This window comes from Cucurbita pepo, chromosome LG10 (assembly GCF_002806865.2).
Source record: "Cucurbita pepo subsp. pepo cultivar mu-cu-16 chromosome LG10, ASM280686v2, whole genome shotgun sequence".
NCBI classification, from domain to species: Eukaryota; Viridiplantae; Streptophyta; class Magnoliopsida; order Cucurbitales; family Cucurbitaceae; genus Cucurbita; species Cucurbita pepo.
The window spans coordinates 1,234,479-1,260,940 of record NC_036647.1 but is presented as its reverse complement, the minus strand read 5'-3'; the positions used below and the strand labels follow the sequence as shown (position 1 = coordinate 1,260,940).

The window sequence follows — 26,462 nt, the reverse complement described above, 5'->3', positions numbered from 1 at the left end:
ATGTGAGTGTAGGGAGGTGGAGAGACATGGAAAAGAAATTGGTAAAAGGCTGCAAATAAATCTCTTCCTTTTCTCTTCCTCTTTCCCTACACTGAAATTTCCTTCTTCCTCAAACATCCACAATAATGGAAATTCTCTTTTTTTTTTCTTTTTTTTTTCTTTTTTTTTTTTAAATAGTCTCTTCGTCTCTACCTAGCACGGTAGACATCTCTATATATGTCACCCTAAATCGGGCACACTCTTATTTTTCTGAAACTTTTCGATTCGACATATCAAATTCAAAAACGAGTTATTACTTAACAACAAAATTGTGTGTTCGGTCATTTGAAATTATCTAGTAGTTGTTTATGTTTGAATCTAAAAGAACGAATATTGTTCTCTCTTATCATTTGGATGTATGTTTGGGGTATGGTATGAATGAAGAAACACCAATAATTGAAGAGAGAATGGATAGCTTTTTTTTTTCTTTCTTTCTTTTAAAAGGATCCNAAAAAAAAAAAAAAAAAAAAAAAAAAAAAAAAAAAAAAAAAAAAAAAAAAAAAAAAAAAAAAAAAAACTCATCTCGATCTTACTTATAGAAGGAGATTAAAATAATTTCAAAGTTGAATGTTAGCTTATAACCAACAGACACGTATCACGTTCTATTAGTTTTTACCTCAGTAAAGAAATTACGTAAAAATGTCTAAATTAAGGTGTGATGTTTTATATATATATTTGGAAAATTATATGTGATTTTAGTTTATGAAGAAAATATATTGTTACTTAAACCAACATTAAGGATATATGTGTAGTAATGATGAGTTTTTATAATAAAAGAAGAAGGCCTGTGAAGGACAAATTTTGGGGATTTGGGAAGTGAAAAACTTTATAAAATTATTATTATTATTATTATTAAATTTTGGTGTAATCCAGGCAATGGAACCAACAATAAAATAACAAAATTATGTTAAACTAATGATTCAATCTGACACAAACCTTGGTCAAAATAATGCTACAAAATGCCTCACTCATCATAATATAAACAAACCTTTATTCATTTCTCTCTCTCTCTTTCAATTATAAAAATTAAAATATATACCAAACAAAAAAAAAATATTAATAACTGAGTCTATCTCACATAAAATAAAATAAAAAGTTCATCTTTGTTGATATAGGTAGAAACTATCAATTCTTTCATACCGTTCTTAGCTATATTTGTATATTTTCAGAATCTCCCTCTTGTTCTATTGTGGTTTCGGTTCATTCATGTATCTCTTATTGACTCGAGCAATATAGATATATGATCCATGATCGAGATTACTTATAAAATCTACAACTTTCTAGCTGAGGTTAAGAGTTTAGTCATACCCAATAAGAAAGAGACCCAAAATCTTGGAAAAGGGTAAGTTTGAGGAGAGAGAAAGAGGAGAGAGAGAATAATGAGTGAAGAAGGTAAGCATGGGATGAGGAGAGGGAACAAAATGGTTGGAGAAGGTGAAAATGGAGGATATGGGGAAAGGGAAAGGGAGCGTGGCAATTTTAAATCAAATGTTTCCTTTCAATACACCAACTTTTTTGTCTCCTAAACGATGCTCTACGAGGGCACACTTTCATAACCCATAATCCCCACATGTTTTGTTTCCGAACAAATTTCTACATCCAAAACTGAAACGAAACCTCTTGTTTCAAAATCTTGAGAGGAAAGTTCAAATAGGACAGTATCTATCGATGGTAGGCTTTGGTTGTTACTTAGTAGCTTACAGCTATAGTTATTTGCCCCATAATCAGCCCCATACTTTGTCCTCATTTTATGTATTATAATATCCCCTGTTCCTCTCCTTCTAGTTCTGGTTCTTTCTCTCGACATTAAAATAAAAACTTTAAAAAATAACCTAAACCCATTTCTTAATGTCTACCATTAGTGCCTTTTCTTTAAAAAACAAAGAGTTTCATGTTTGTTATATCCAACACATCGCTGCCTAAAAGTTGTAAGCCTTTTACTCAAACTTTGGATTTTTGTTTTTGTTTTCATCCCTTGTTTTTGTTCCATCATCAGAGGATGTTTCTATGTCTCCACATTATAATATGTTTGTTTAGGCTTCGTTCGGTAACAGTTTCATCTTATTTTTTAGTTTTTGTTTCCTTTCGATTTCTTTATTATGGGCTTTGTTTTTCTCGAATAAACATTTCAATTAGTAGTCAGATTCCAATACACAAAAATTAAAAAATTATATTAACATTCGAGTGAAACAAACAAATAATAGTATGCACAACAACATAATAAAAAAACATGTTTATGAGCGATTTTAGAATGGTTAGAATGACTAAACAACGAGTTTAAAATCCTTCCACATCCCTTTAATAGCATGAAAAACTGCATCAAAATTGATTAAGAAGGGCTAAAAATACAACCAAAAGTTATTCTAAATTTGACAAAAAGTGATTCTGGGTAATGTTTTTAATGTGGCAATGAGTGAGTGAGCCATAAAATTTGGGCCTAAGAAGAAAGAATGTGTAATGAATTTAGAGTTGTTGGTCATACATGCATGGAAGGGTGCAGAAGCGGTAGTTAGAGGGGTGTGTTTGTGGAAGGATTGTGAGTAGTTGGTTGGGGTTGAAAGGGTTTGTGAAATAAAAAGAAGGGTTTTTGTTAGAAAATGTGTAAGAACCAAAAAGGCATCGACTTTGTGTTTTGTGGTAGTGGGTGGTGTAAATGAAAGAGAAGGGGTGGTCCACGCGTGCGAAGGTGTGTTTGTATTAAGGGTGTGAAGGTGGGCGTAGGAGCGTGCTGAGGTACACGCAGTCACGTGTAAGAAGGTTTATATATACGCACTGAGGAAAGGGGGAAGGAAAGAGAGAGTAGTGGCTTAGAGGCACAAAGGGGTGTGGCCTTTCATATTTTGTATTGTTCTGTGACACACACGCATACAGAAACAGAACAACAACAAGAACACAATCAAAATACACAGATTATGGAGGTTGAGAATGAAATGAGGCAATCCAAGTTCAGAAGAATTTGTGTGTTTTGTGGGAGTAGTCAGGGCAGGAAGAGTAGCTACCAGGATGCCGCCATTGATCTCGGCAACCAATTGGTATTCTTCTTCTTCTTCTTTTTCTTCTTCTTCAATCTTTTCTTGTCTATCTCTATGCTCTGCTTTTCTTCTTTATTATCAGGAATCATTTGGCTTTGTTTTTGTCCAAAAATGGTTGTTTCTGTTCTTTCCATCTCTATTCTGATACCTCTGTTTTCTGTCATAACCTGTCAATCAAAACCCCCCTTTTACCTTTCTTTCCTTTTGTTTCTTTTTTTGCCCATCTTTTGGAACTTTCCTATCCTTTTCTTGATGTGGGTTTCATTGTTTTGAAGGTTTCGAGGAACATAAACCTGGTGTATGGAGGAGGAAGCATAGGGCTAATGGGTTTGGTTTCACAAGCCGTTCATGGCGGTGGAGGACATGTCATTGGGTAACCTTAACACTAAATTTGCTCTTTAATANTTTTTTTTTTTTTTTTTTTTTTTTTTTTTTTTTTTTTTTTTTTTTTTTTTTTTTTGTTCTTCTCAGAGTCATTCCCAAGACGCTCATGCCTCGAGAGGTATGTCTCTCTTACTGCTACAAACCATGCTTAACTCCTCCATTGATGTGTGTATTCTCCATTGTCTCTTTTGTGGCCCTTTATCTATGCACCACCACTTCACTTGCCTATTTGGCACCAATCAAAAAATGGTTGGCTACACTTACAGACATAAACATTTGGGGATCCTCTGTTTACTATTTTGAGGTCTATGAGTATTTGTTCTTTATTCCTTGGCCTTTTCCTTCTTGTGAACATTTTCTTTTGTTTTATCTCGTTTTGTGAGCTTCAAATTTTGTGGCTAGGGAATATCTGACCAAGAACTTATTCCTATTCATCATTACTTCACTGCAAATCTCCCTTTCTTTCCATTGAAAATGTGTTTATCCCTTTGCAGCTCACTGGTGAAACAGTAGGGGAAGTGAAGGCAGTTGCAGATATGCACCAAAGGAAGGCGGAGATGGCTAAGCATTCAGATGCTTTTATTGCCTTGCCTGGTCAGTACAAGCTTCTCTCTTTCTGTTTTTTGAGCATTTAATGTTAGGATGGTTGTGAGTTAGTCCACGTTGGCTAATTTAATGAATGGTCATTAATTTATAAACAATACATTTTCATTGGTACGAGGCCTTTTAGAGAAGTACAAAGCAAAATCATAAGAGTCACATTTAACTCGGTAGATGAATATCTTTGTGCAAAGAGAGTAAAGAAATGGAAAGGACAAACAACCTAAAAAAGGGAAAGAAAAAAGAGGATTTATTTTGCTTTCGGTGCAGCCACCTTTTATGTTGAAGTCCATTGAAAGCTCTAGTTTAGTCCCTTTCTAATATTGAAGCAAAGGATCTGTGTTTCTTTTTTTTCTTTCTTTCAAGTCAAACTGAACGTTATCTTTTACTTCAATGGCTTCTGCTTGCCTTTTAAGGTCTTTTCATAATTACTACTCATCAACAACTTCTCACGAACCCCAAGACACAATGATTATTGTTTAGCCTTTCAAACCCTGACCTCTTGACTAATGAATTGATTCATACGTTAGTAACTACGACTCTCCACAATGTCATGATATTATTCATTTTGAACATAATCTCTCGTGACTTTGTTTGTGTCTCATAATCTTAGATCTTAATTCTTACAGGTGGTTATGGAACCTTAGAGGAGTTGCTTGAAGTAATAACTTGGGCTCAGCTTGGAATTCATGATAAACCTGTAAGCTATCTCCAAAAAATACTTATATCCTTATGTTCATAGCGATCGAGTTTAGGATGGCATCTTCAAATTTTGCAGGTGGGTTTGCTGAATGTTGATGGATACTACAATTCTTTGCTGTCGTTCATCGACAAAGCTGTGGAAGAGGGATTCATCAGTCCAAGTGCACGTGAAATCATCTTATCCGCTCCAACGGCGAAGGAGTTGATGATGAAAATGGAGGTATTATCTTTACCTTTCCAACAATTTCTTTCCAAATTGACTCTGTTTCTTGGATTCAATGAATAATTGAAGAAAAACATGTTTGTTTCGTCAGAAAAGAAAGGCTCTGAATCTGTCATGTTCTTACAGTGAGTGTTGATTATTGTAGGAGTATTCCCCTTGTGAGGAAAGAGTTGGTTCGAAGTTGAACTGGGAAATAGAGCAGCTTGGCTATCTCTAGAAAGGATATAGAATTGGATAAGGAAGAAAGATGGAATCTGAATTTTGAAGCTCTTAATGTCTATTTTGGGGGATTCTTTTTTGTAAATTACTGCAAATTGACCTCTCAGTAAATGAAGTTTACTATATTTCCTTCTCTATGAAACACTAATTTGCTTTTTGAAATTGTAAGTAAATGAGGTTGATGAATGTTCGTTCCCCCTCTGAGAATCAGCTATCTACTAACTTTAGAGGAAAAGAAATGGAAAAACAGAGAGATTTTTGCAAGTGTTCATCATTTATTGTTCTGTTCATGTCTTCTGCCTCTGTAAGCTAACAGGAAACCTCCATTATCATATCATATCCATCTGGGTATTGGTAAGAAATGGTACTGAATTCAGATATTTTGCTATCATGTCAGTGCCAACTTGGTCTTGTCAACTCGAATTATGACATCAACACATTACTCGTTTAAAATGGTCATACAAACTGATCAAATTCACATCAAACGACTCTATGAACACATCACTCTTTTAAAATGGTTATAGAAACGGATCAAACTCACATCAAACGACTCAATGAACCAAATTTAGCTCAACTGATAATCAATCAATGATGAGGTCAAAAAGTTGCTTACTTTGCATGGGAAAACAAGAACCATGGACACAAACAGCAGTCCACTAAGAGAGGGTTAGGTGGCAGTTAGTTAACAAAGAGGAGGATGAGGGGGCCAACAAAGCTAACAATGCATTTACCAGTTTGTTGTTGACAGTTCCTTGGATGTATGTAGACAACAGATAGAAAGTGAGGAAGATAGGGCTTAGAAGGTCTAGTGTTGGGTGGGAGGGGCAATTGGTGGGGGCAGGGAGGGCTCCTATCAGTACCCTTAGAAGAACAAGTGGTAGGATTCAGCTGTTCCAAACAAATGGGACTGTGACATCTGTCATGGTGGAGTATGTCAGCAAGTGTTTTTTAAGGAATGGCCTCAAACGAATGTACTTGGAGACATAGGGCAGTGGGTTGGAGCCAATAACACGACGACATCTGTCGGTGGTGTGACTCATGTCAGCACATCGAACAAAATGGATCATTAGGCAAGTAGATGTGGAATGTTAGATGAGACGGTCATCAAACTTTATGCCGGTGATTCATTTTCTTCATTCGTTTATCCACAAATAAATCATACAAACAAAAGCCCTTCCTGATGTGGAATGTTAGATGAGAAGGTCATCAAAATCTTATAAAAAATGTTTTGTTCTCCTCTCTAACCGATGTGGGATCTCACAATCCACTTCCTTTGGGGGCCCAACGTCCTCGCTAGCACACCGCCCCGTGTCTGGCTCTTATACCATTGTAACAGCCGAAGCCCACTGCTAGCAGATACTATCCTCTTTGAACTTTTCCTTTCGGGCTTTCCCTCAAAGTTTTTAAAACGTGTCTTGTAATGAGAGGTTTCTACACCCTTAAAAACAATGTTTCGTTCTCTTCTATAACTGTTGTGGGATCTCACGTTAACCTTAATCATATTAATCATATTCATGGCCCAAGTTCTATAAAATTTAAGATCCATGCCCATTGTTGAGTCCTAGCACAAGCAGGCCCAAATATTTGGTAGTTGAAGAAGGGTTTTGAAGCTAATTCAGGTAGCTGTTATATGTTCCCTATCACTCTTGTCTCTCTCCCTCAACCAACCCCATGAACAAGAAGAAGAAGAACAAACATCAAAGCCAGCTCCACAAAACCAACATCTTACTCCAAAGCAATTTCCAGTCAAAGGAACATGTTTTTATATCAATACTATATTGTTCAGAAAATAAAACTATAATGTTCCAAATCAAAATCAATGTGTAACAAATGTAACAGTGATGTTTCAGCTTCTTACTACAGTTGCTTTGAAGCCTTGTTCATATCCCCAAGTTGTTTTGCTTTCACCCATCGCTAAGTGAAAGCTTCATTTCATAGCCAGCTTTGCCTCTAACAACTTCCAAACACCTAACTTATCTTCATCTTTTTTTGCTTATTATAAGCAGCAACCATGTTTCAAACACAACATCTAAAGTTGAAGACAGAACAGGAATCAAAAATGGCAATCCTAAAACATGGTTCTAACCTGGGATTGCTGTTTCTCCTCGCATTGTCTGTTGGGTCTCTCCCATTTTTAGCTGAATCAGCAGTCAAGAAGTACAAATTTGATGTGGGGTTTTCTTTCTCTCTTACTTTCTGATATGAGATTGGCAGATTTCCCATACATGCACATACATAAATGTAATGGACTTCTTTTTTCCTTTGTTTCTTGGGATGATTCAGATTCAAGTGAAGAATGTAAGCAGGCTATGCAATGCCAAACCAATCGTCACGGTGAACGGAATGTTCCCGGGACCGACGATATATGTTCGAGAAGGCGACCGGGTTCTCATAGATGTCACAAACCATGCACAATATAACATATCCATTCACTGGTATTGAACATATATACCTACAAACTAACTTATCTTAGGAACTATAAGAGTGGTGAAATGGTAATGTGTTTGAATGCAGGCATGGGTTGAAACAACAAAGAAATGGTTGGGCAGATGGGCCAGCTTATATTACTCAGTGTCCGATCAGTACAGGAAATAGCTACACTTATGACATTACCATCACAGGACAACGAGGGACTTTATGGTGGCATGCCCATATTTTGTGGCTAAGAGCCACAGTTTATGGGGCTTTTGTTATCATGCCTAAGCTAGGAACTCCATTTCCATTTCCTCAGCCATATTTGGAAGCTAATATCGTCTTAGGTTCCTCCTCCCTCTCTATCTCTATCTCTATCTCCTTTTCTTTTAACAATTGATGTAACCAGGAAATGTGTAAATACAGGAGAATGGTGGAACTCAGATGTTGAAACCTTTGTTAATCAAGCCAACAAATTGGGGCTTCCACCCCAAGCCTCCGACGCTCACACCATCAATGGCAAACCAGGCCCTCTCTTCCCCTGCTCTGACAAACGTACTACTACAAAGTTTCTCTAATTCATAATGCATAAACAGTCTTTACATTCCCATTACTAATTCTTGTGCATTGATTATCATGTTCAGACACATATGCTTTAGAAGTAGAGTCTGGAAAAACATACCTGTTAAGGATCATCAATGCTGCGCTTAATGACGAGCTCTTCTTCGCCATCGCTGGTCACTCGCTCACCGTCGTGGAGATCGACGCCGTCTACACAAAACCCTTCACAACCACTGCCATTCTCATTGCTCCCGGTCAGACTACCAACGTTTTGGTTAAGGCGGATCAAGCCCCTGGCCGGTACTTCATGGCAGCCCGCCCCTTTATGGACGCGCCAATTCCAGTGGACAACAAGACCGTTACTGCCATTCTGCAGTACAAAGGAATCCCAACCACAATCCTTCCTTCTCTCCCCACTCTGCCTCTTCCCAACGACACCAATTTTGCTCTGTCGTACAACAAGAAGCTCCGGAGCTTGAATACCCCGCTGTTTCCGGCCAATGTCCCGATTAAAATTGATAGGCATCTTTTTTACACCATCGGTTTGGGGGCAAACCCATGTGCCAGTTGCTTGAATGGAACACAGCTGACAGCTTCTTTGAACAACATTACCTTCGTGATGCCTAAAACAGGGCTTTTGCAGGCTCATTACTTCAACATCCCTGGTGTCTTCACTCCAGACTTTCCTGACCGACCGGCGGTGCCGTTTAACTACACGGGTGTGCCGTTGACGGCGAATTTGAGGACATCTTTAGGGACGAGGCTGAGTAAGGTGGCGTTTAATTCGACGGTTGAGTTGGTGTTGCAGGACACCAATATGCTGACGGTTGAGTCTCATCCGTTTCATCTCCATGGCTACAATTTCTTCGTGGTCGGCACTGGAATTGGTAACTTCGATCCCATCAGAGACCCTTTGAAATATAACCTGATCGATCCCCCTGAAAGGAATACGGTCGGTGTCCCCACCGGCGGCTGGGCCGCAATCAGATTCCGAGCAGATAATCCAGGTATGACCAATCAAACTTTCTTTCATTCCCATTTTCAGTCCTCTAAGGTTCACTAAAAAACATATTAATGGTTGATTAGGGGTTTGGTTCATGCACTGTCACCTGGAGCTGCACACAATGTGGGGTTTGAAGATGGCGTTTGTGGTAGAGAATGGAAAGTCAGCTGAAGAATCAATTCTGCCGCCGCCGCCGGATCTTCCACCGTGCTAGTGCTTTCAGATCGCAGAATCAATTATTCCTTGACGACGGCTTTATACTCATTTTTTTCAATTTCCAATTCCATTGCTATAAATACCGATGATGGTGTGAGCAAGAAGAAGATGTATACCAAATTTGACTTTCTTCTCCATTCTTTTCCAAACTTAGAAATCACGCATACATTTCTACCATAAGTCTCAACCTAAATCTAACGAATTAAATAGTAAATACTATAAATCATTAATTTGTAATGACCCTTTTAAGTGTTTAAATAAAATTCAAAATTAAATAAAAATTATTAAATTTGTGATTTTTGTATCTAATAAGTTATTAAATTCTCAATTTTGTATTTAACTGTTCTTCATAAATTCGAAGTTTTAAAAATTAATTCATATAAATTTAAATTTTACGTCAATACTAAACGTTTAATTTTTTAAACTACGGTTGAAAAGTATTTGAAAACAAAAAAAAAATATATATATATTTTTTAATAAATAAAGAAATAAAAAGGAAAAGAAACTAATAGTTTAAGTTTGGTCCAAGCCCATTAAACGGCCTAGGACCGGTAGGTCTACTGAATAGGGTCCTTAAAATTTTTGGGCTATGATGATAGCTGTTACTGATCCTATATAAATCTTTCCATAAACTAGGAGCCACCTTAAACATACTTTAATTGGTAAAAAAAATTCGGAAAAAAATCACTACTTTTGTTTCTGGATCATTAATGGACCATGTTAGTCATATAATAAATTTACTAAGGAAAATAACATTTGCATCCACCCAAGGCGATAAATCGCCGGTAGATATATCGTCGTCAGTCTCGCAGTTTTAAAATAAGAAATGTTTTGTTCCCCTCACCAACAAACGTGGGATCTAACAATCCACTTCTCCTTGGAGACCCAATGTCTTTACTGGCACACTGCCCAGTGTCTAGCTCTAATATCATTTGTAACAGTCCAGCCCACCACTAACAAATATTGTCTACTTTGATCCGTTACGTATCGTCGTTAGCCTCACGGTTTTAAAACACGGTCTATTAGAGAAGGATTCTCATACACTTATAAGGATTGGTTTGTTCTCCTCAGACCTCACAACATTTTTCCAAGGGCTCATTTTCAATCACATTACAACTGGATACAATTTAGACCTTAGTTTGACTTCTAATTATATTTGTTGGTGTTTCTAAGTCAATACCAAGTGGCACATCAAAATAAAGCAAGTCCTCAGCCATAGAACTTCCTACTACAAACAAACAAAACGGGGAAAGTTGTGTTTTTTTTTTTTTCCTTTTCTTTTCCAAGCTAACAAAGGTCAGACATGAGGCTGATGGGAGTGGGAGTAACAAGGAAAGGGTTAAAAACATAAGTTAATGATGCCATTCTAGACGTTTGAATAGCCAAAATCATAGCGTTGAATAGGTCGCCAAGGTTCACAACCAAGTTCAAAACAAGTTTAGTCACTTACAATTCTCTAACTAATCCGTTTGTCAAAGCATTTCTTTTTAAATTTAGACTAAACTAGCATAACTTAAGATGGTCGAACATCGACCCGAAAACAGCATAGCATAGAGGACATGCGTTCAATCAGAGCCAACCTCTGGAACTTTTTGAGTTTCAACCCATTTGATCGCAGAATAATAACCAACCCCACAAACTAAAATTTCAAACATATTGATTTTGTGAAGTGTCAACAACACAACAACCAGCTGCCCAAAAAAAAAGGCAAGGTCGTCTTTCAGGCATTCTATCGAACATGTTGTGGGCATTAAAAAAAAAACAAACAAAACACAGTTCATGGTTACAGGGAAAGGCCCATCTCGTCTCGATATGAACGATTGACTGGTTGAATTGGTGAATAACGATGAGTATAAAAACAAAAGGGGAGTTGGGTGGGGAGACCGAAATACCTTGAAAGGCGAAAATAGAAGTTTCTGTGCGAGGGTTTTGTCGGGTGGCCTTTAATAGGTAAATAGTAAAGTATGGACGTTGATAATCGCATCCCACTTGCAGTTGGTAGGATTAATCAGAGATGAAAAGAACCGTAGGGTTTAGCAGCGACTGCGACTGCAACTGCGAGCGTGGCCGTGTCTGTTTTTTTAGAAACTAATCAAATGCGCTCTTGTTCTAGTACAGTGAACAATTCTGACTTATGCTCGAATATCAAGCCATATTTAAAATATGTTCGAGAAAAAAATGAATTAAAATGAAGTATTATGAAAGTCGATTTAAGCTTTGAACCGACACGTTAATTAGTGATTTATATGTATTCTTGTTTTTTTTCATTTAAAATCACCACTTTTGTTAGCAATAGGCCCATTATAGATGCATGCAATGAGATCGACGGTAGCCCAGGTGGTTAGGATGTTTCCGAATGTTTCTACTTCTTTTGTTCTACGAATTTCGATTGACTCCAAATACTTTTATTCCTTTGATTCTTTGAATCGCAAACTATTTTTTCTACTCAAAGTCCAAATGTTTATTTCTTTATGGTAACAAAGGTCTAATTTTATTCTTTCAGTGAAGAAAACAGTTCTTTGAGTTACTCGAAAAATAACTTCATTAAAAGTATTTTAACCAGAATAAAATTTATTAGATAATATTTGTAATTTGAAAGTTGAATTTTAATAGTTTATAAATAAATTTATTAAAGTTTAGAATTAAAATAGATAAATAAATAAATAAATAAAAACTTATAAACATATTCGAATTGTGGTGGGGGCGGAGGGGGGATGATGATTGGTGGGAAAGTGGAGGAAGAAGGAGAGTAAAAGGGAAAACGACAAGTCGGCAATGAGCAATAAAAACGGAAACGCACTATCGACATAAGAAAAAAAAAACCCAACAGATTCCGGGAGGGAGAAACAAATGGAAAAGGTAAGCTGACGTGGAACCCTCCAACACGTGGCCAGTAGAAGCGAAAGTGGTGAGGTCAAGTGGGACCCGCCAAGGAGGAGAGAGGAGTAACCAAGGACCGTTGATTTGACGGTGAGATGGGATTTATTTTTATTTTTTTTCATTAATTTATTTTCTTTGACGTCAATGCTTGCCTCCATTAATACGTGGAAGAATCTCTTGTCAGACACATCACCGTCAAATGGGGCACACGTGACACGCACACCACAAATATATATACATTTTTAAAAAAAATTTAATTTCACCTATTAAATTTGGATGTTAAAAAAATTCATAAAATATTAAATTTTGGGTTACTTAACGTATATATACACATTAATTCCCATTATTTTAAACCTATAATTATTTAGTTCAAATATAAATATTATTGATAATTTTTTTAATTAGTTGAATTGAAGTGTTAAATGTCGGAAGGAAATTATTTTATGAATATGCATCGATTTTCAGATCTTTAAGGAATATACGTGCGTTTTGGTTAATGGTTAGTAAGTCTCGATCAAAAGGGGAAGACTTAGTGACAATGTGGGGTTAGTGAACAACACAATGACAACCAAATGGAAAGGAACATAAAAGGAGAAAAACATTGAGTAATCATGTTCCTTCTTGGCTATCTCCATTTCAATGTCTTTCCGTGCCTTTTTCTTTATTCTTCGTTTCTACATACTCGATCTTTAAAAATATTTGTTTGATTTTGTTGTGTGCGCGACAATGTTCATAATTCCTAAGTTGAAGATTGTCAAAGTGAATATAGCTTAACAGTAATTGATACGTACTCCTTTCTTCGGGATCAGAGACTTAATTTTCTAAATTCCTACTTGGTTGACTAAAAAAAACGTCTAAAGTAATATTTATAGTTTTTTAGTGGGTAAAAGTTAAATTTAAATCTTTGACCTGACATGTGAGATCCCACATCGGTGAGAGAGGTGAACGAAACATTTCTTATAAGGGTGTGGAGGAAATCTCTCCCTAGCAGACGTATTTTAAAACTGTGAGGTTGAAGACGATGCGTAACATGTTAATGTGGACAATATTTGCTAGCAGTGAGATGACGGTACGCAACAAGCAAAATTAGACAATATCTGCAAGTGGTGTGATTATACTGTTACATCGTGGAAATATGATATAATAGAAGTTACATGTTTGAAATCTTAGAAACTTTAAATGAGAAGAAATCGAAACTCTTATGAACATCTTGGGATTTGATCTAACAATTTTGTTGAAAAATCCAAGAACCCAAAAAACGACAAGAAATCAACTAAAGTGAAAGTTTTGGTACGGATTATCTTAATGACTAAGATCAATAATAAATAAAACTTGTGATTCGAATCACTCCACAAGATGGCTTGATCAATACTACTCAACGACTTTAGCATGCAGATCTAACACAATAATTGCAAAAGAACGATTATTTATATCTAAAATCCTCATACTAGAGCAATAACATGAATAATTATTTATATCATAGCAATTTTTTACCATAGGGAACATAATAAATGCCAAAGGTCCCCCACTTTTTTTTTTTTAATTTAAATAAATTCTAAAATAGTACCTGAGCGTTACAAAATAAATGTGTGAAATTATTAATGTAGACGTGACATATTCTTCATTAGTACTTTTCTATCACATGTGTAATAAATAAAAATTTATATATAAATAATATATAAGTCAATTTATCTAAAATATTGAAAAATATATACTAATATATATATATAATTTAAAGAAGTTAAAAAATTATTTGATATAAAATTGAATTTTATTAAGAAAGTAACTATTTTGTCTTTAATCTCGGCTAGTAATAAATAAATTTGTGTACATTAATCTTTATAATAAAAATTATTGTTAAAATTTTATAAAAAGAAAAATGCAATATTTTAATAGGATTGTAGAATGAGGTCTTCATTAATACGGACTTTTGATAATTAAATTAGAAACTAAAAAGGAATATTAAAGGAATTATTAACCACGTGTGTAAAAATAATAAAAGAAGAATATATGTAAAATTTGACCATTGAAAAAGGTAAAATGGGTCAGTTATTTTTACCGCGCACCGAGATCTGAATCATCCGACCGTTAGTACAGCAAGTACATGCTACTTGTCTCGACCACTTTCCCCACGCGCTTAGTTAAGAGCGTCCATATTTTTCACTTTTTTTAATCTTTTTTTATGACGCAGTAAAAATAAAACTGGCCCTTCAAAATGGAATCTCTACTTTCATGTTTCAATTAAAAAACAGATTCTACAGCTTCGAAGACCAGGCCGACGCGCGTCAACTCCACAGATTCGTCGGTGTTGTCACGCAATTCATTTTTATCTTTTTAAAAACAACACGTAATTTATTTATTATAAAATAAAATTATTCGTTCCACCAAATTAATTTGAAAATGTGTTGGATCTATAATATTAAAAATTTTGAGGGAGAAAAATATAGAAATAGAAAGGTATATCCAAACATAACTCTGGAGATAAACACACATTCTATTCGTCACTCGCAGGTTTACCAAGAGTATAATTAAAGCACATCCTAAAATTTAAAGATATAATAAAACTTATTAAACCACGTACATCATTTTTATAGGTCATTGTCACGTCATTTTTTAATATTTATTATAACTAAATGGTTGACCTAAGAGTTATTTTGAAATATATTTAAATTTTAAGGTAAAAAATGAAACTTTTAAGATGTTCAACCTTTATGTTGAACCACGTTTAAACAAACGACATAACAGACCGACAATCTACAAAACATGTTGATTTTACCATTTTTACCATTTCTTAAAGCTAAAATAATTCAAACGGTAAATACTTTTTTTCATTTTTGCCTTTTCCATATACAAACGGTAATAACAAAAATCCCTAAATTTTATGGGTTGGTGTGTGATTCAATCCATTGTTATGATTCTTTTTTATTACCATTCACAGTGAAGTATCAATTTAATTTTTACCCACTTTGAAAGTTAAAAAAGCGTAAAAGTTTGTGGTTAATTAATGATCCATATCAAATATTTTAACAAACAATTCAGTAAAAACAATTACATACGATATAATGTAAATATTGGTCGTATGGTAGCATATACGTCTCGAAAATTTCATATATTAATGTAGAACGAATGATACCCATTAATTAATTGTCACGTTTCTATCTTATTAGAACGACGAAAAGAAAAATTACCCGTTCTTAATTGTGGCGTAGTTGTTTGAACTAAATCAAATATGTAAGAGAATTGGAAAATATATAAAATAAAGAGAGAGAGAGGAAAAGGATAGGATGGGTTTTAAAGATCTTTGTTTTTTTGGTGTCTCCTCAACATAGCCTCACTCTTTCTTCAGATCCGAAGAAAAAGGTAAGAAATCCCTTTATTTCCATTTTTTTTAAATTTTTTTTTTATAAATTTTTTACTTCTGCTCTCTGCTTCTTAACACTTGCATGATCCTGATGATCCAAAAGCTTCCTTCTCTCTCTTCTCTTCTGTGACTGTCCGAGGCTTTTTTATCTGCCTCTCTGTCGGCCATCGACTCACGAACACGAAGAACCAGATGATTATTGATACCACGTCCTTTTGAGCACCTCTGATTCCTCTCTGGGTTTTCATTTTTGTTTTGATTCTGCTCGAGTTTCGAATCAAAGAGGGTTTTACCCAATTTGAGTTTGTGGGTTTTGCGCTGTAATCTGTGTTTCTCATGTGGGGGTTTTCCCTGATTGACACAGCAATTGATTGCCTTCATCTGAGATGATTACGTTTATGGATTCCAAAGAGAAATCGAAGGAGATGGACAAATGTTTAGATCCTCAGCTATGGCATGCCTGTGCGGGAGGAATGGTTCAAATGCCGCCGGTGAACGCCAGGGTTTTCTATTTTCCTCAAGGCCATGCCGAGCATGCTTGTGCCTCCCCAGTTGATTTCAGGACTTGTCCGAAGCTTCCTTCATATACCCTTTGCAGAGTCTCTGCTATCAAGTTCCTTGCGGATCCTGACACCGATGAGGTCTTTGCCAAACTTAGGTTGATACCCATAAATGGAAGTGAACTAGATTTTGATGATGGAATTGGGCGGCTTAATGGGTCTGAACAGGATAAGCCAACTTCGTTTGCAAAGACACTGACTCAGTCTGATGCTAACAATGGAGGGGGTTTCTCTGTTCCAAGGTATTGTGCAGAAACCATCTTCCCTCCGTTGGATTACTCTGCTGATCCGCCTGTTCAGACCATTCTTGCTAAGGATGTTCATGGCGAGACATGGAAATTCAGGCACATTTATAGGGGGACACCTCGGCGGCATCTTTTGACCACTGGTTGGAGTAGTTTTGTTAACCATAAGAAGCTTGTTGCGGGGGATTCCATTGTGTTCTTGAGGGCTGAAAATGGTGATCTCTGCGTCGGGATTAGGCGGGCGAAAAGGGGAGCTGGAGATGGTCCAGACTCGTCGTGTGGATGGAATGGTGCAGTCCCTTATGGAGCTTTCTCTGCTAATGAAAGTCTTATGGGAAAGGGGAAAGTGAAGGCTAAATCAGTAATTGAAGCTGCTACACTTGCTGCAAATGGGCAGCCATTTGAAATAGTATTCTATCCAAGAGCTAGCACTCCTGAATTCTGTGTCAAGGCAGCACTGGTGAAAGCAGCATTGCAGATCCGGTGGTGCTCAGGTATGAGGTTCAAGATGGCCTTCGAAACCGAGGACTCGTCTCGTATTAGCTGGTTCATGGGGACCGTCAATTCGGTTCAGGTCGCTGACCCACTACGCTGGCCGGAGTCACCATGGAGGCTTCTTCTGGTAAACACTGTTCTTTTCTCCTTGTCTGCATTCATTGCTAGTAATCAATGTATTCAGAACATGATGTTTCGGGAATGAATATGTTTCTGCTTTAGAAACATTGATGTTTATAAGTTGAGTGTTGGTTGAGATATGATGCAAGTTGAAAACCGTGAGTTCTCATGTCGTCTAGAGAGTGGAATGAAACATTCTTTATAAAAAGTGTGTAAACCTGTCACGTGTTTCAAAAACTTTGAGAGGAAGTCTGAAAGGGAAAACCCAAAAAAAGACAATATTTGCTAACGGTGGGCTTGGACTGTTACAAATGGTATCAAAGCCAGATACCGGTCTATGTGCTAACGAGGACATTGGGTCCCGAAGGGGGTGGATTATGAGATCTCACATCGGTTGGAGAGGAAAACGTAACATTCTTTACATGGGTGTGGAAATTTTTCTCTAGTAGACGCGTTTTAAAAACCTCGAGGGGAAACCCGAAAGAATCCTTACCTTCTAACTTGCTAATAACATGTTTGTTGCAGGTTACTTGGGACGAACCAGATTTACTTCAGAATGTGAAACGCGTTAGCCCGTGGTTGGTCGAATCGGTATCGAACATGTCTCCCATACACATTGCCCCATTCTCATCTCCAAGGAAAAAGCTCAGATATCCACAACACCCTGATTTCCCCCTCGATAACCAGCCTCCTATGCCATTGTTCTCTAGTTATCTCCACGGTTCCGGCAGCCCTTTTGGTTGTCCTCCCGACAACAACTCTGCTGGCATGCAGGGAGCCAGGCATGCTCATTTTGGTCTATCCTTATCAGATTTTCATCTCAGTAAACTGCACTCAGGTTTGTTTCCGATTGGTTATCGATCACCCGATCCAGCTGCTGAGTCAGCTACACTTTCTTGTAATGCAATGACTGAAAAGCCAAGTATGAGTGAAAATGTATCTTGCTTGCTAACCATGGCACATTCTACTCAAGCCTCGAAGAAATGCGACGGCGTAAAGACTCCTCAACTAATACTTTTTGGTCGACCCATACTTACCGAATTGCATATGTCTCAAACCTACTCCGGCGATACTGTTTCCTCGGTTGGTACTGGAAATAGCTCGCCAGATGGAAATGGAGATAGAACAGAGAAACGTGTTGATGGTTCTGGATCTTCTCTGCATCAACAACGTCCATTGGAAGGCTCGTCTTGCGAAAATTTCCAATGTTACAAGGACGATCGGCAAGAAGTCGAGCCTAACGTTGATCCAGGCCATTGTAAAGTCTTCATGGAATCAGAAGATGTAGGTCGCACCCTTGATCTTTCTTCACTTGGGTCTTATGAAGAATTGTACACAAAACTTGGAAACATGTTTGATATAGATAACTCAGAGACATTGAACCACGTTTTGTACCGTGATGTTTCCGGTGCTGTCAAGCACGTCGGTGACGAACAATTCAGGTACGTTTCCACTTCTCTTCTGCAACACCGAAATATTGCCTTAAAATTATCGTTTCCATTGCATCTCTGATCGATTAACGCTTCGTTTTCTGTTTCAGCGACTTCATCAAAACAGCAAGAAGATTGACAATTCTATAGATTCAGGAAGTAACACTTTAGGAGGAGGTTAGAGCAAGCTACTTTTCTCAGACTCGGGATGAACTACTCTCTCGCAAAGAGCCTTCGCGGGTAGTTCGTTTTTCTTTCATTTTCTTCTTGGTCGGCGAGTTGATTTCAATTGTACAAATGGTGAATATCAGGTAGCTGCTGCTAATATTCAAGGCCTTTTGAACTGTGAAAGCTCATTATTTTGGCTTTGCTTATAATGATTAGTTTGTTCCCCAATCCAACTTGTGGAGGGAATGTTTGAATTTTGAAACTTGCTTACTTCCTCATGTGTTAGCCGTTGTCTCGTGTTCACGAGACAATCCTTGATCAGTGGTTACAAATGGTTACGAATGGTTACGAATGACCGATTTTTCTCAATCTTTTTGACCGGCTCTCTACCGAAACAAGCTAGAGAGATTGGATTTATTTTTTTACCGGGGTTGGAATTTAAAAAAAAAAAAAAATTAGAGAAAATTGTGAGTCTCGTGGGACAATAAATTAAATATTTAAAGATATTAATTTATTTCTATTGGGAATAGGGATTATCAATAGAAAGTCAAAATTAGTATATGGTTCGAAGTTTAAAAAACAAATAAAAATAAAATATTGGAAATTATGGAAAAAAAAATTATAATTGTATTCAACATTTGACATGTCACAATTATTAAATGCTTCTTATTTGTGTAAATAATTAAGAAATAAAATTAAAAAAAAAAAAAAAAAAATCTCATTAGTTATGACACGTTGAATGTGGAACCATTTGGAGCTTACGTGGCGAGGTTTCATAAAGATTCACGTGTGTCTGACGTCATCTCATTGAGGGCGGAGTGGCTCGCTGCTTGTGTCCCGGCGTTTCGTCGTGTGGACTGTTTGGTTTGGTTTTACCTTTTCGTTTTATTTGTTTTTTCAATAAATATTATTATTTTTTAATTACAAATTTATTTCTTACTTTTTCGATTTTTTTTTTTTTTAAATTGACAGATAAAATAAACCTAAATTAATACTTTCGAGAAATAGATTTGTAATTCAAGAAATAAATTTATAAATTTAAAAGACCAAATAAATAACAAAAAAAAAACCTCAATTCAAACCGAGGAAGACATAAACCCTTTCCATTTTATTTATTTTTTTCTCTTAAGTTTCTTTCCCACCAAATACGGCACCGTTTCAGCATATAGGCAATAAAACAGCGAGACCAACAAAATCATGTGCGCCTTTAATTAGGGTTTCCTTTGCTTTAGAATTACGGTCACGTCAGTCTTCTTTCTTAGGGTTTTTGAGAGATCCAAAGTCCTAAAAACCAGGCAAACTCCATGCAAACATTATTTTAATTCATTTAAGTCAAACGTTCAAATTCTCAATAATTACTAGCGAGAATATATACTTTAATCATTTAAGTAAAAATCAAACTGACAAATTCACGTGCGACCAAACATTGAGTTACGTGTATAAATTTATATGTTAATAAAACAACAATCGAGCGTTAGAATGATAATTGATACTTTTCATCAAAATTTTAGTTCAATGATTGTAAAAGTGAAAATTGAGTTATCGAGCATTAAAATGATAATTGACATCTTATTTATTAATTAGTGAGTAAACCAACGAAAATTGAACTAGGGGTGTTCAAATGACTCGATAACCCTATCAGCCCGAACTTGGTTTGGGTTTAATTAGATTTTTTTTTATTGGGTTGAGCTGAATTTTTTAAAAATCGAAATTTTGGTTGGTTTATGGATTGACATTTTTTATGGTCGGGTTACAACCCAACTTCATCATACGCCATTTTTTAGATTATTATGAAGATTTAAGAATATTTAACGTTTGTAACCGATGTTAGTAATGTGTTGTGACTTGCAAATGTTTAATATTTGAGATTTATGAAATTTTAGTTGTTAATGTAATATGTACCGTAGATAAGTATAATTAAAAAAATAATCTGACAACCAACCCATCTCTACTCGAACAAAGAGGACTAAGTTGGTTTGAGCTGTGAACTCGATTCAATTTGCTCCGGTCATTAGTTGAATCGAGTTAGTTCAAAAGATTTTTTTAACCTAATTCGTGTAAACCTATAAATTCAACCAACATAAAAAAAAATAAAAAATTATATATTTAAGTTTAAGGTTGAATTTGATGAAACTAATATTTATTTATTATTAAAAACAAAAAAGGTGGTGACGGGAAATGGTATTATTATATAATTTATTGGCATCCGAAACGTTACCCGTGCGGTGGGCCCCACATTTTGTTGCCAACTTAAAATCCACGGTCTTGACCGACATCCCAACGCATAACTATGCCGACACTGATCTCGTTCCTGACTAAGAAAGCGACATGTCGCATTTGTTTTTGGAAATTGAAGAGATGGGCCCATTATATATTTAACCCAATAAGCTTTTCAGAAATTTGAAATGGGTCGGCCCATGTGCGGCCCATTCGAAATTCTTCCTCACCTCTGGCCGTGGCTGCTGCTTCCCCTTTCTCGGTGCTTACTCGTTTCCTTACTAAAAGTGGTGGCCGGTATCTGTTTTCGATGGAGGCGTCGATGACGATTTCATGGACTTCGGATCTTCCACTCGCTCTTTGATTGAATAGATTATACGGCCTTCAACTGAGTAGCTATACTTCTTCATCTTTCTCTCTGTGCTGTGTTGGCTCGGCTGCGACCGATTAGGGTTCTGAATAATGGAATGAACGCGAAAGAACTTTTGTTTCAGCTTAGTGTTTGAACAGTTAGATCGCCGTGGAACGTGATGAACGTGAGCCGGCCTTCGGTGCATCCAGTTGAGGCGCCACCACTAACGGAAGGAGCGGTACACAATGGGCCGAGAGTTAGGATGAAGGATGTGCAGGGTATGCCTGGTACAACAGGTGGACTTGCACTTCGTCTCCTTCAGTTCATATTTGCTGCAGTTTCTCTGTGTGTTATGGCCACCACTAGTGATTTCCCTTCCGTCACGGCGTTTCGGTACGTAATTCTTCAATTTTTGTCTCATAGTGTCCGGCTCTGTGTAACTTTTCGATGTTTTGTTTGTGATAATCTCCACGTTACAGAATCAATGAGCTGAAACTAGGATGCTGGATAAGTTTAGATATATTTAGCGTGATTTCGACGTCGTTCAGAATATTTTATCCATTAAGAACGCGTGTTTTTTCGTCTTTTCTTGCCAATGATTCTGCTCAAGAACAGTTCTTTGGTAATTGACTTCCTGTCCAATATTCTTAGGGATGGACCCTAACCTCTGTTGATGGTGATAGCAACAACTTGTATTACACTATCGCCGAGGTCTAGCGTTTTCAATGTGTTGTGAGTCGCGATATAGCCCTCGGGTACAGAGGGAAGTGGATATAGACATGTAGAAAAGTTGTCGCCTTAAATTTGAGCGTGTTCAACAAGAAGGAAATCAAGAGTCTTGTGTCGTTGAGTTTTTGTTTGAGTATTCGAGGGATTTATTATTGTTAGTGCTGTATTATTTTCCCCACAGAGTGGATAAGAAAAACACTATTGAAATCACTATTTTCTTTCAGCAAATAGCTGTTGGTCGATTATTCAGCTCATGATCAAGTTCAAATTTTCGATGAAAATATTTTCTATACGTTTCATGTCAGTTCAACAACACTGCTTGTGATCAAGAATTTTTCGTTGGTAATTTTCATCATTCTATTAATACCAACCGGAGTTTTTTGCAACGTTGGTTGGTTTTTGAAAGTTCGGAAGGTATCTCATTTTCTGCTCTAGCACTTTTCTTTAAGACACCGAAAACTGATTAGTTGTTTCTCTTACGAAGAAGTTTGTTCTGTTGGAGAATGTTATTCATGATCAAAACTTGTGATTTTTAGATATCTTGTATGTTTGAGCCATCAACTTTGTGTTCAATTGTTCGTATGCAAATATAATGGTCTATCATTTATCTCAGATATCTTGTTGCTGCTGCTGGCTTGCAATGTTTGTGGAGCTTTTCATTGGCAGTAGTTGATGCATATGCCTTGTTAGTCAGACGAAGCTTGCAAAACTGCTCAATAGTTGGTTTATTCACCATTGGTGATGCGGTAAGAATAATTTGTATGCCAAACACACATATTAGATCTGCATGCATCTTAGATTTGTAGTCTGATACGTGATGTGCAATCCAGGAGCTTGTTGAAGTCACACGGTTTTCATAAAATTCTGAGATTGACATCTAGTTTTTATTGGATACTATGCTTATGCTTGGTTTGCAAGAACGCAAAAATCAACAATGAGAAATGAGAATCCATGTGTAACCGTCCAAGCCCACCGCTAGTAGATATTGTCCTCTTTGGGCTTTTCCTTTCGGGCTTCCCTCCAAGGTTTTCAAAACGCGTCTATTAGGGAGAGGTTTCCACACCTTTTATAAAAAATGTGTCGTTCTCCTCTCCAACCGATGTGAGATCTCACAATTCACCCCCTTCGAGGCCCAGCGTCCTTGCTGGCACTCGTTCCCCTCTCCAATCGATATGGGATCTCACGATCCACCCCTTTGGAGTCCAGCGTCCTCACTAGTGCTCGTTCTTCTTTCTAATCGAAATGGAATCTCACTCAAAGAGAATCTTTTTGTTTGTTTAATTATTGGGTTCGCCTATTTGTGAGTTGTAATAGAAAAAGCATCCCAATGGAATGCTGAGTCTACCAATACGAAGGAATGAGCCTGATATGTTATTACTCTTTGGTAATCATAATATAGTATGATATTGATTCTTATATTTGAATCAATTTGTTAAACCAATATAACTTTAGTTTATTCAATTTCTTAAGTTCAATTAGCAATTATAATCGTGGATATAGACAACGAACTGTGTCTTCCTGCAGATTACATCCACCCTTACATTTTCTGCTGCATGCTCATCAGCTGGGATTACTGTTCTCATAGGCAACGATCTTAACAAGTGTGGCGTGAACCACTGTGCGCAATTCGAGTCCGCAACTGCACTGGCCTTCATTAGCTGGTTTGCTGTTTCACCTTCATTTCTCTTGAACTTTTGGTCTTTAGCTTCTCGGTGAGATTCCATAGGGAGAAAGTTAGCTTCTTTTTAGTTATTGTCTCACAAGCTACTTTTTTGTTTCTAAATTATACCGTGCAAATTTGGAAATTTTGATGTACACGTGTAGGTTTTTGATGGGTTTGATTGAGAATTGAGATAATAATGAGTGAATAAAATCACTTCATTTTACCAATCTCTTTCCCTCATAGATGAGGCAAGTCTAGCCTTAAATTCTCACTATCATCATAATCCAACTCTCATCTTTCTGGGATTTCTTTCCAAATAGTTGAAGGGCCAAGTCAACAAGACTACAAAATTAGGTTTTTTTATTTTTATTTTTATTTTGAGTTCAACAAAAAGTGTGAGTGGGGTAGTTTAGACTTGATTGTTCTCGTATTACTTAACTAGTTGAGTTATGTTTAGGTAAATCAGGATCTCACATACAAAACGAACAAGTGAATTTGTTGATGCTGTTCTTTTTTCTCCATATTTCTGCTAAAGGGCAGGTGAACAACGGTGGGTACTTCATCTCTTTGGGTCTCGAAATTAATATCATGCAATTCCCTTCCCACCATATATATATTATCTATCCCACAAAGCTACCTTAAACTTGTCAAAGTTTCAATACTCAAGAGATAGAGATTAGAGAGAAGTATTGTTGTCACAGTTTCGTGTTTGTGTCCATTTTATATATGTTTTTTTTTTCTATAAAAAAAAAAAATGATGCAATTTGATCAATTGATTGAGATGATTGACAACAAGGCAACGAGTGTCCTCTGTAAGAGCTAATTTAGCTAAATTGTTTGGTCATATGGAAAATTTTTGCTACGACATACTGCATATGAGCTGAGAACTGACCCAACCAAATAGCTTCTGTTGTCTCCAAAATGAAGACTATTTTTTTTTAGTACAACAAATGTTGATTTGAACTTTTAACTTTTTACTTGCAAGACTAATTTATTTACATTAACTACACTCTCATTGAAGATAACTAGTTTGTAGTTTTGATTACTTGAAAAATCTGGAAAAATGTGGAAGTGCTGTAAGTAAAGTGAAAAATGAAATTTATGAATCAAAATTTTGATATCAACATCAAAATTTTAATTTTAATTTTAATTTTTTTTTTTTTTTTTGTTAACACTTATTTCATGGATTGGTTTCTTTTATTTGTTTTTATTTTTATGTATGTTTCAAAATTGAAGCTAAATTTTAAAAATAAAAACAATAATTTCGAAAAAGTTGTTTTTGTTTTTGAAAATTTTTCATTAGAAGAGTTAAAAGAGTTATATTTAAAAATTATGAGCATTATTTTAAAAAATTGTTTGTTTTTTATTATTATTTATGAATACTAAACTTGTAAACAAAACAAGATTTGAAAACTAAGAAAAATTAATTTTTAAAAGTTTAAATTGTGACTTAAAAGAAAAAAAAAAAACAAAAACAAAATCGATAGCCTTAATAATGGGCCCTTTCTGGGGGAGAAAAAGAAAAATGGGCCATAAAGCCCAAAACGTAAGTGATAGCGGGATGAAAAAGGAGAAATGAGTAATTTCACGACTCCCAATCTGTAAAACCCTAGCTTTTATTCGTTCCTTCACATCCTTACTCTGTCTTTGAAGTTCGATCTTCGCCTCCGCCCGTCGCCTCTGAACTCAGAAATTCAATTCAACTAATCCTATTATTCAATTATGCCGCCCAAGTTCGATCCTTCTCAGGTTGTCGATGTTTTCGTCCGAGTTACTGGAGGTGAGGTCGGAGCGGCCAGTTCTCTCGCTCCTAAAATCGGTCCTCTAGGTCTCTCCCCTAAGAAGATCGGAGAAGACATTGCCAAGGAGACGGCCAAGGAATGGAAGGGTCTCAGGGTCACTGTCAAGCTCACTGTGCAGAACCGTCAAGCCAAGGTCTCGGTGGTGCCATCTGCTGCTGCTTTGGTCATCAAGGCCCTCAAGGAGCCTGAGCGTGATCGAAAGAAGACCAAGAACATCAAGCACAATGGTAATATCTCGCTTGATGATGTGATTGAGATCGCTAGGGTTATGAGCCCCAGGTCTATGGCTAAGGATCTCAGTGGAACCGTCAAGGAGATACTCGGTACTTGCGTTTCTGTTGGCTGTACGGTCGACGGTAAGGACCCGAAGGATTTGCAGCAGGAAATTACTGATGGGGATGTTGAAATTCCCCAGAATTGAGAGTGAATTTTTCGCCTTCGAACTTATTTTGTAGTTTCAGTTTTGAATATTTAAATATGTCTCTTTTTACTCTCTTCAAATGACTATCTACGGATACAAGGATTTATTTAATGTTGGAAGTTGTTTCATTTCATTTCGGATGAAAGCATTGTGGTTCCATTTTGAATTGAAGTTTGGACTCTTTGTTTTTATTCAAATCGTTGCATTTCCGGTTGTATTATTGAGAATATCCCTTTTATGATTCCTTCGTTAATCTGAACGCAGGTCATAAGTTTTCTTTCTGGAGGCGTTTTCATTTTTGTTTATTCATTGATCTTGAATTAGTGGTCGCGTTATTATTTAGCATTCTTTGTGTTGCTTGTAATTCGTCTGTGCATCATATTTCCTCATTGGAAACAATATATTCCAGATGAATTGGTCCTGCGATCTGTCTGTTGACTCTCTTAAGTCCGTAATCATTTTTAAGCATCTGGGTAAATCTTGTGAAGTTTGGTCCTAGATTATCGAACTACATTTTATTATTTTTCATATGCCCATTAAGTTGCGTTGAACTGTGCAGTGACGGCGTTATGATGTGTATGTTGTCCAAAATGGGGTAGAAGTAGGTCTCTTCGTCTTACATGGGGTA

The 26,462-nt window shown here is 36.4% G+C and overlaps 5 protein-coding genes across 8 annotated transcripts; all 5 read left to right on the top strand.

Moving 5' to 3' along the window:
- The first annotated feature begins 2,808 nt into the window (after positions 1-2,808).
- On the top strand, positions 2,809-5,394 carry LOC111803156 (cytokinin riboside 5'-monophosphate phosphoribohydrolase LOG3). The gene is made up of 7 exons (XM_023687442.1): positions 2,809-3,071; positions 3,347-3,444; positions 3,543-3,573; positions 3,950-4,049; positions 4,685-4,755; positions 4,834-4,977; positions 5,126-5,394. Exons 1-7 carry the CDS (start codon positions 2,952-2,954, stop codon positions 5,195-5,197), a joined length of 636 nt encoding a protein of 211 aa, XP_023543210.1. The 5' UTR covers positions 2,809-2,951; the 3' UTR covers positions 5,198-5,394.
- Positions 5,395-6,915: 1,521 nt separating this feature from the next.
- LOC111803192 (laccase-11-like) lies at positions 6,916-9,540 on the top strand. The gene is made up of 6 exons (XM_023687486.1): positions 6,916-7,369; positions 7,483-7,634; positions 7,714-7,958; positions 8,038-8,166; positions 8,256-9,179; positions 9,259-9,540. Exons 1-6 carry the CDS (start codon positions 7,211-7,213, stop codon positions 9,387-9,389), a joined length of 1,740 nt encoding a protein of 579 aa, XP_023543254.1. The 5' UTR covers positions 6,916-7,210; the 3' UTR covers positions 9,390-9,540.
- Positions 9,541-15,531: 5,991 nt separating this feature from the next.
- On the top strand, positions 15,532-19,019 carry LOC111804298 (auxin response factor 18-like). 4 transcript variants are annotated; one of them, XM_023689050.1, is made up of 4 exons: positions 15,538-15,631; positions 15,736-17,059; positions 17,578-18,494; positions 18,593-19,019. In XM_023689050.1, the coding sequence occupies exons 2-4, from the start codon at positions 16,019-16,021 to the stop codon at positions 18,630-18,632; spliced, it is 1,998 nt and encodes a 665-aa protein (XP_023544818.1). In that variant the 5' UTR covers positions 15,538-15,631; positions 15,736-16,018; the 3' UTR covers positions 18,633-19,019. The 4 variants fall into 4 exon arrangements, with proteins under 4 accessions (XP_023544820.1, XP_023544819.1, XP_023544817.1 ...); XM_023689052.1 differs by having other exon boundaries at positions 15,532-17,059; positions 17,578-18,336; XM_023689051.1 differs by having other exon boundaries at positions 15,532-17,059; positions 17,578-18,427; positions 18,551-19,019.
- A 1,850-nt stretch (positions 19,020-20,869) lies between these two features.
- On the top strand, positions 20,870-23,920 carry LOC111803036 (CASP-like protein 5A2). The gene is made up of 3 exons (XM_023687285.1): positions 20,870-21,612; positions 22,562-22,694; positions 23,473-23,920. Exons 1-3 carry the CDS (start codon positions 21,398-21,400, stop codon positions 23,662-23,664), a joined length of 540 nt encoding a protein of 179 aa, XP_023543053.1. The 5' UTR covers positions 20,870-21,397; the 3' UTR covers positions 23,665-23,920.
- A 1,314-nt stretch (positions 23,921-25,234) lies between these two features.
- On the top strand, positions 25,235-26,061 carry LOC111804481 (60S ribosomal protein L12-1). Its single transcript, XM_023689304.1, has one exon. The coding sequence runs from the start codon at positions 25,334-25,336 to the stop codon at positions 25,832-25,834; it is 501 nt and encodes a 166-aa protein (XP_023545072.1). The 5' UTR covers positions 25,235-25,333; the 3' UTR covers positions 25,835-26,061.
- Positions 26,062-26,462: the final 401 nt, after the last annotated feature.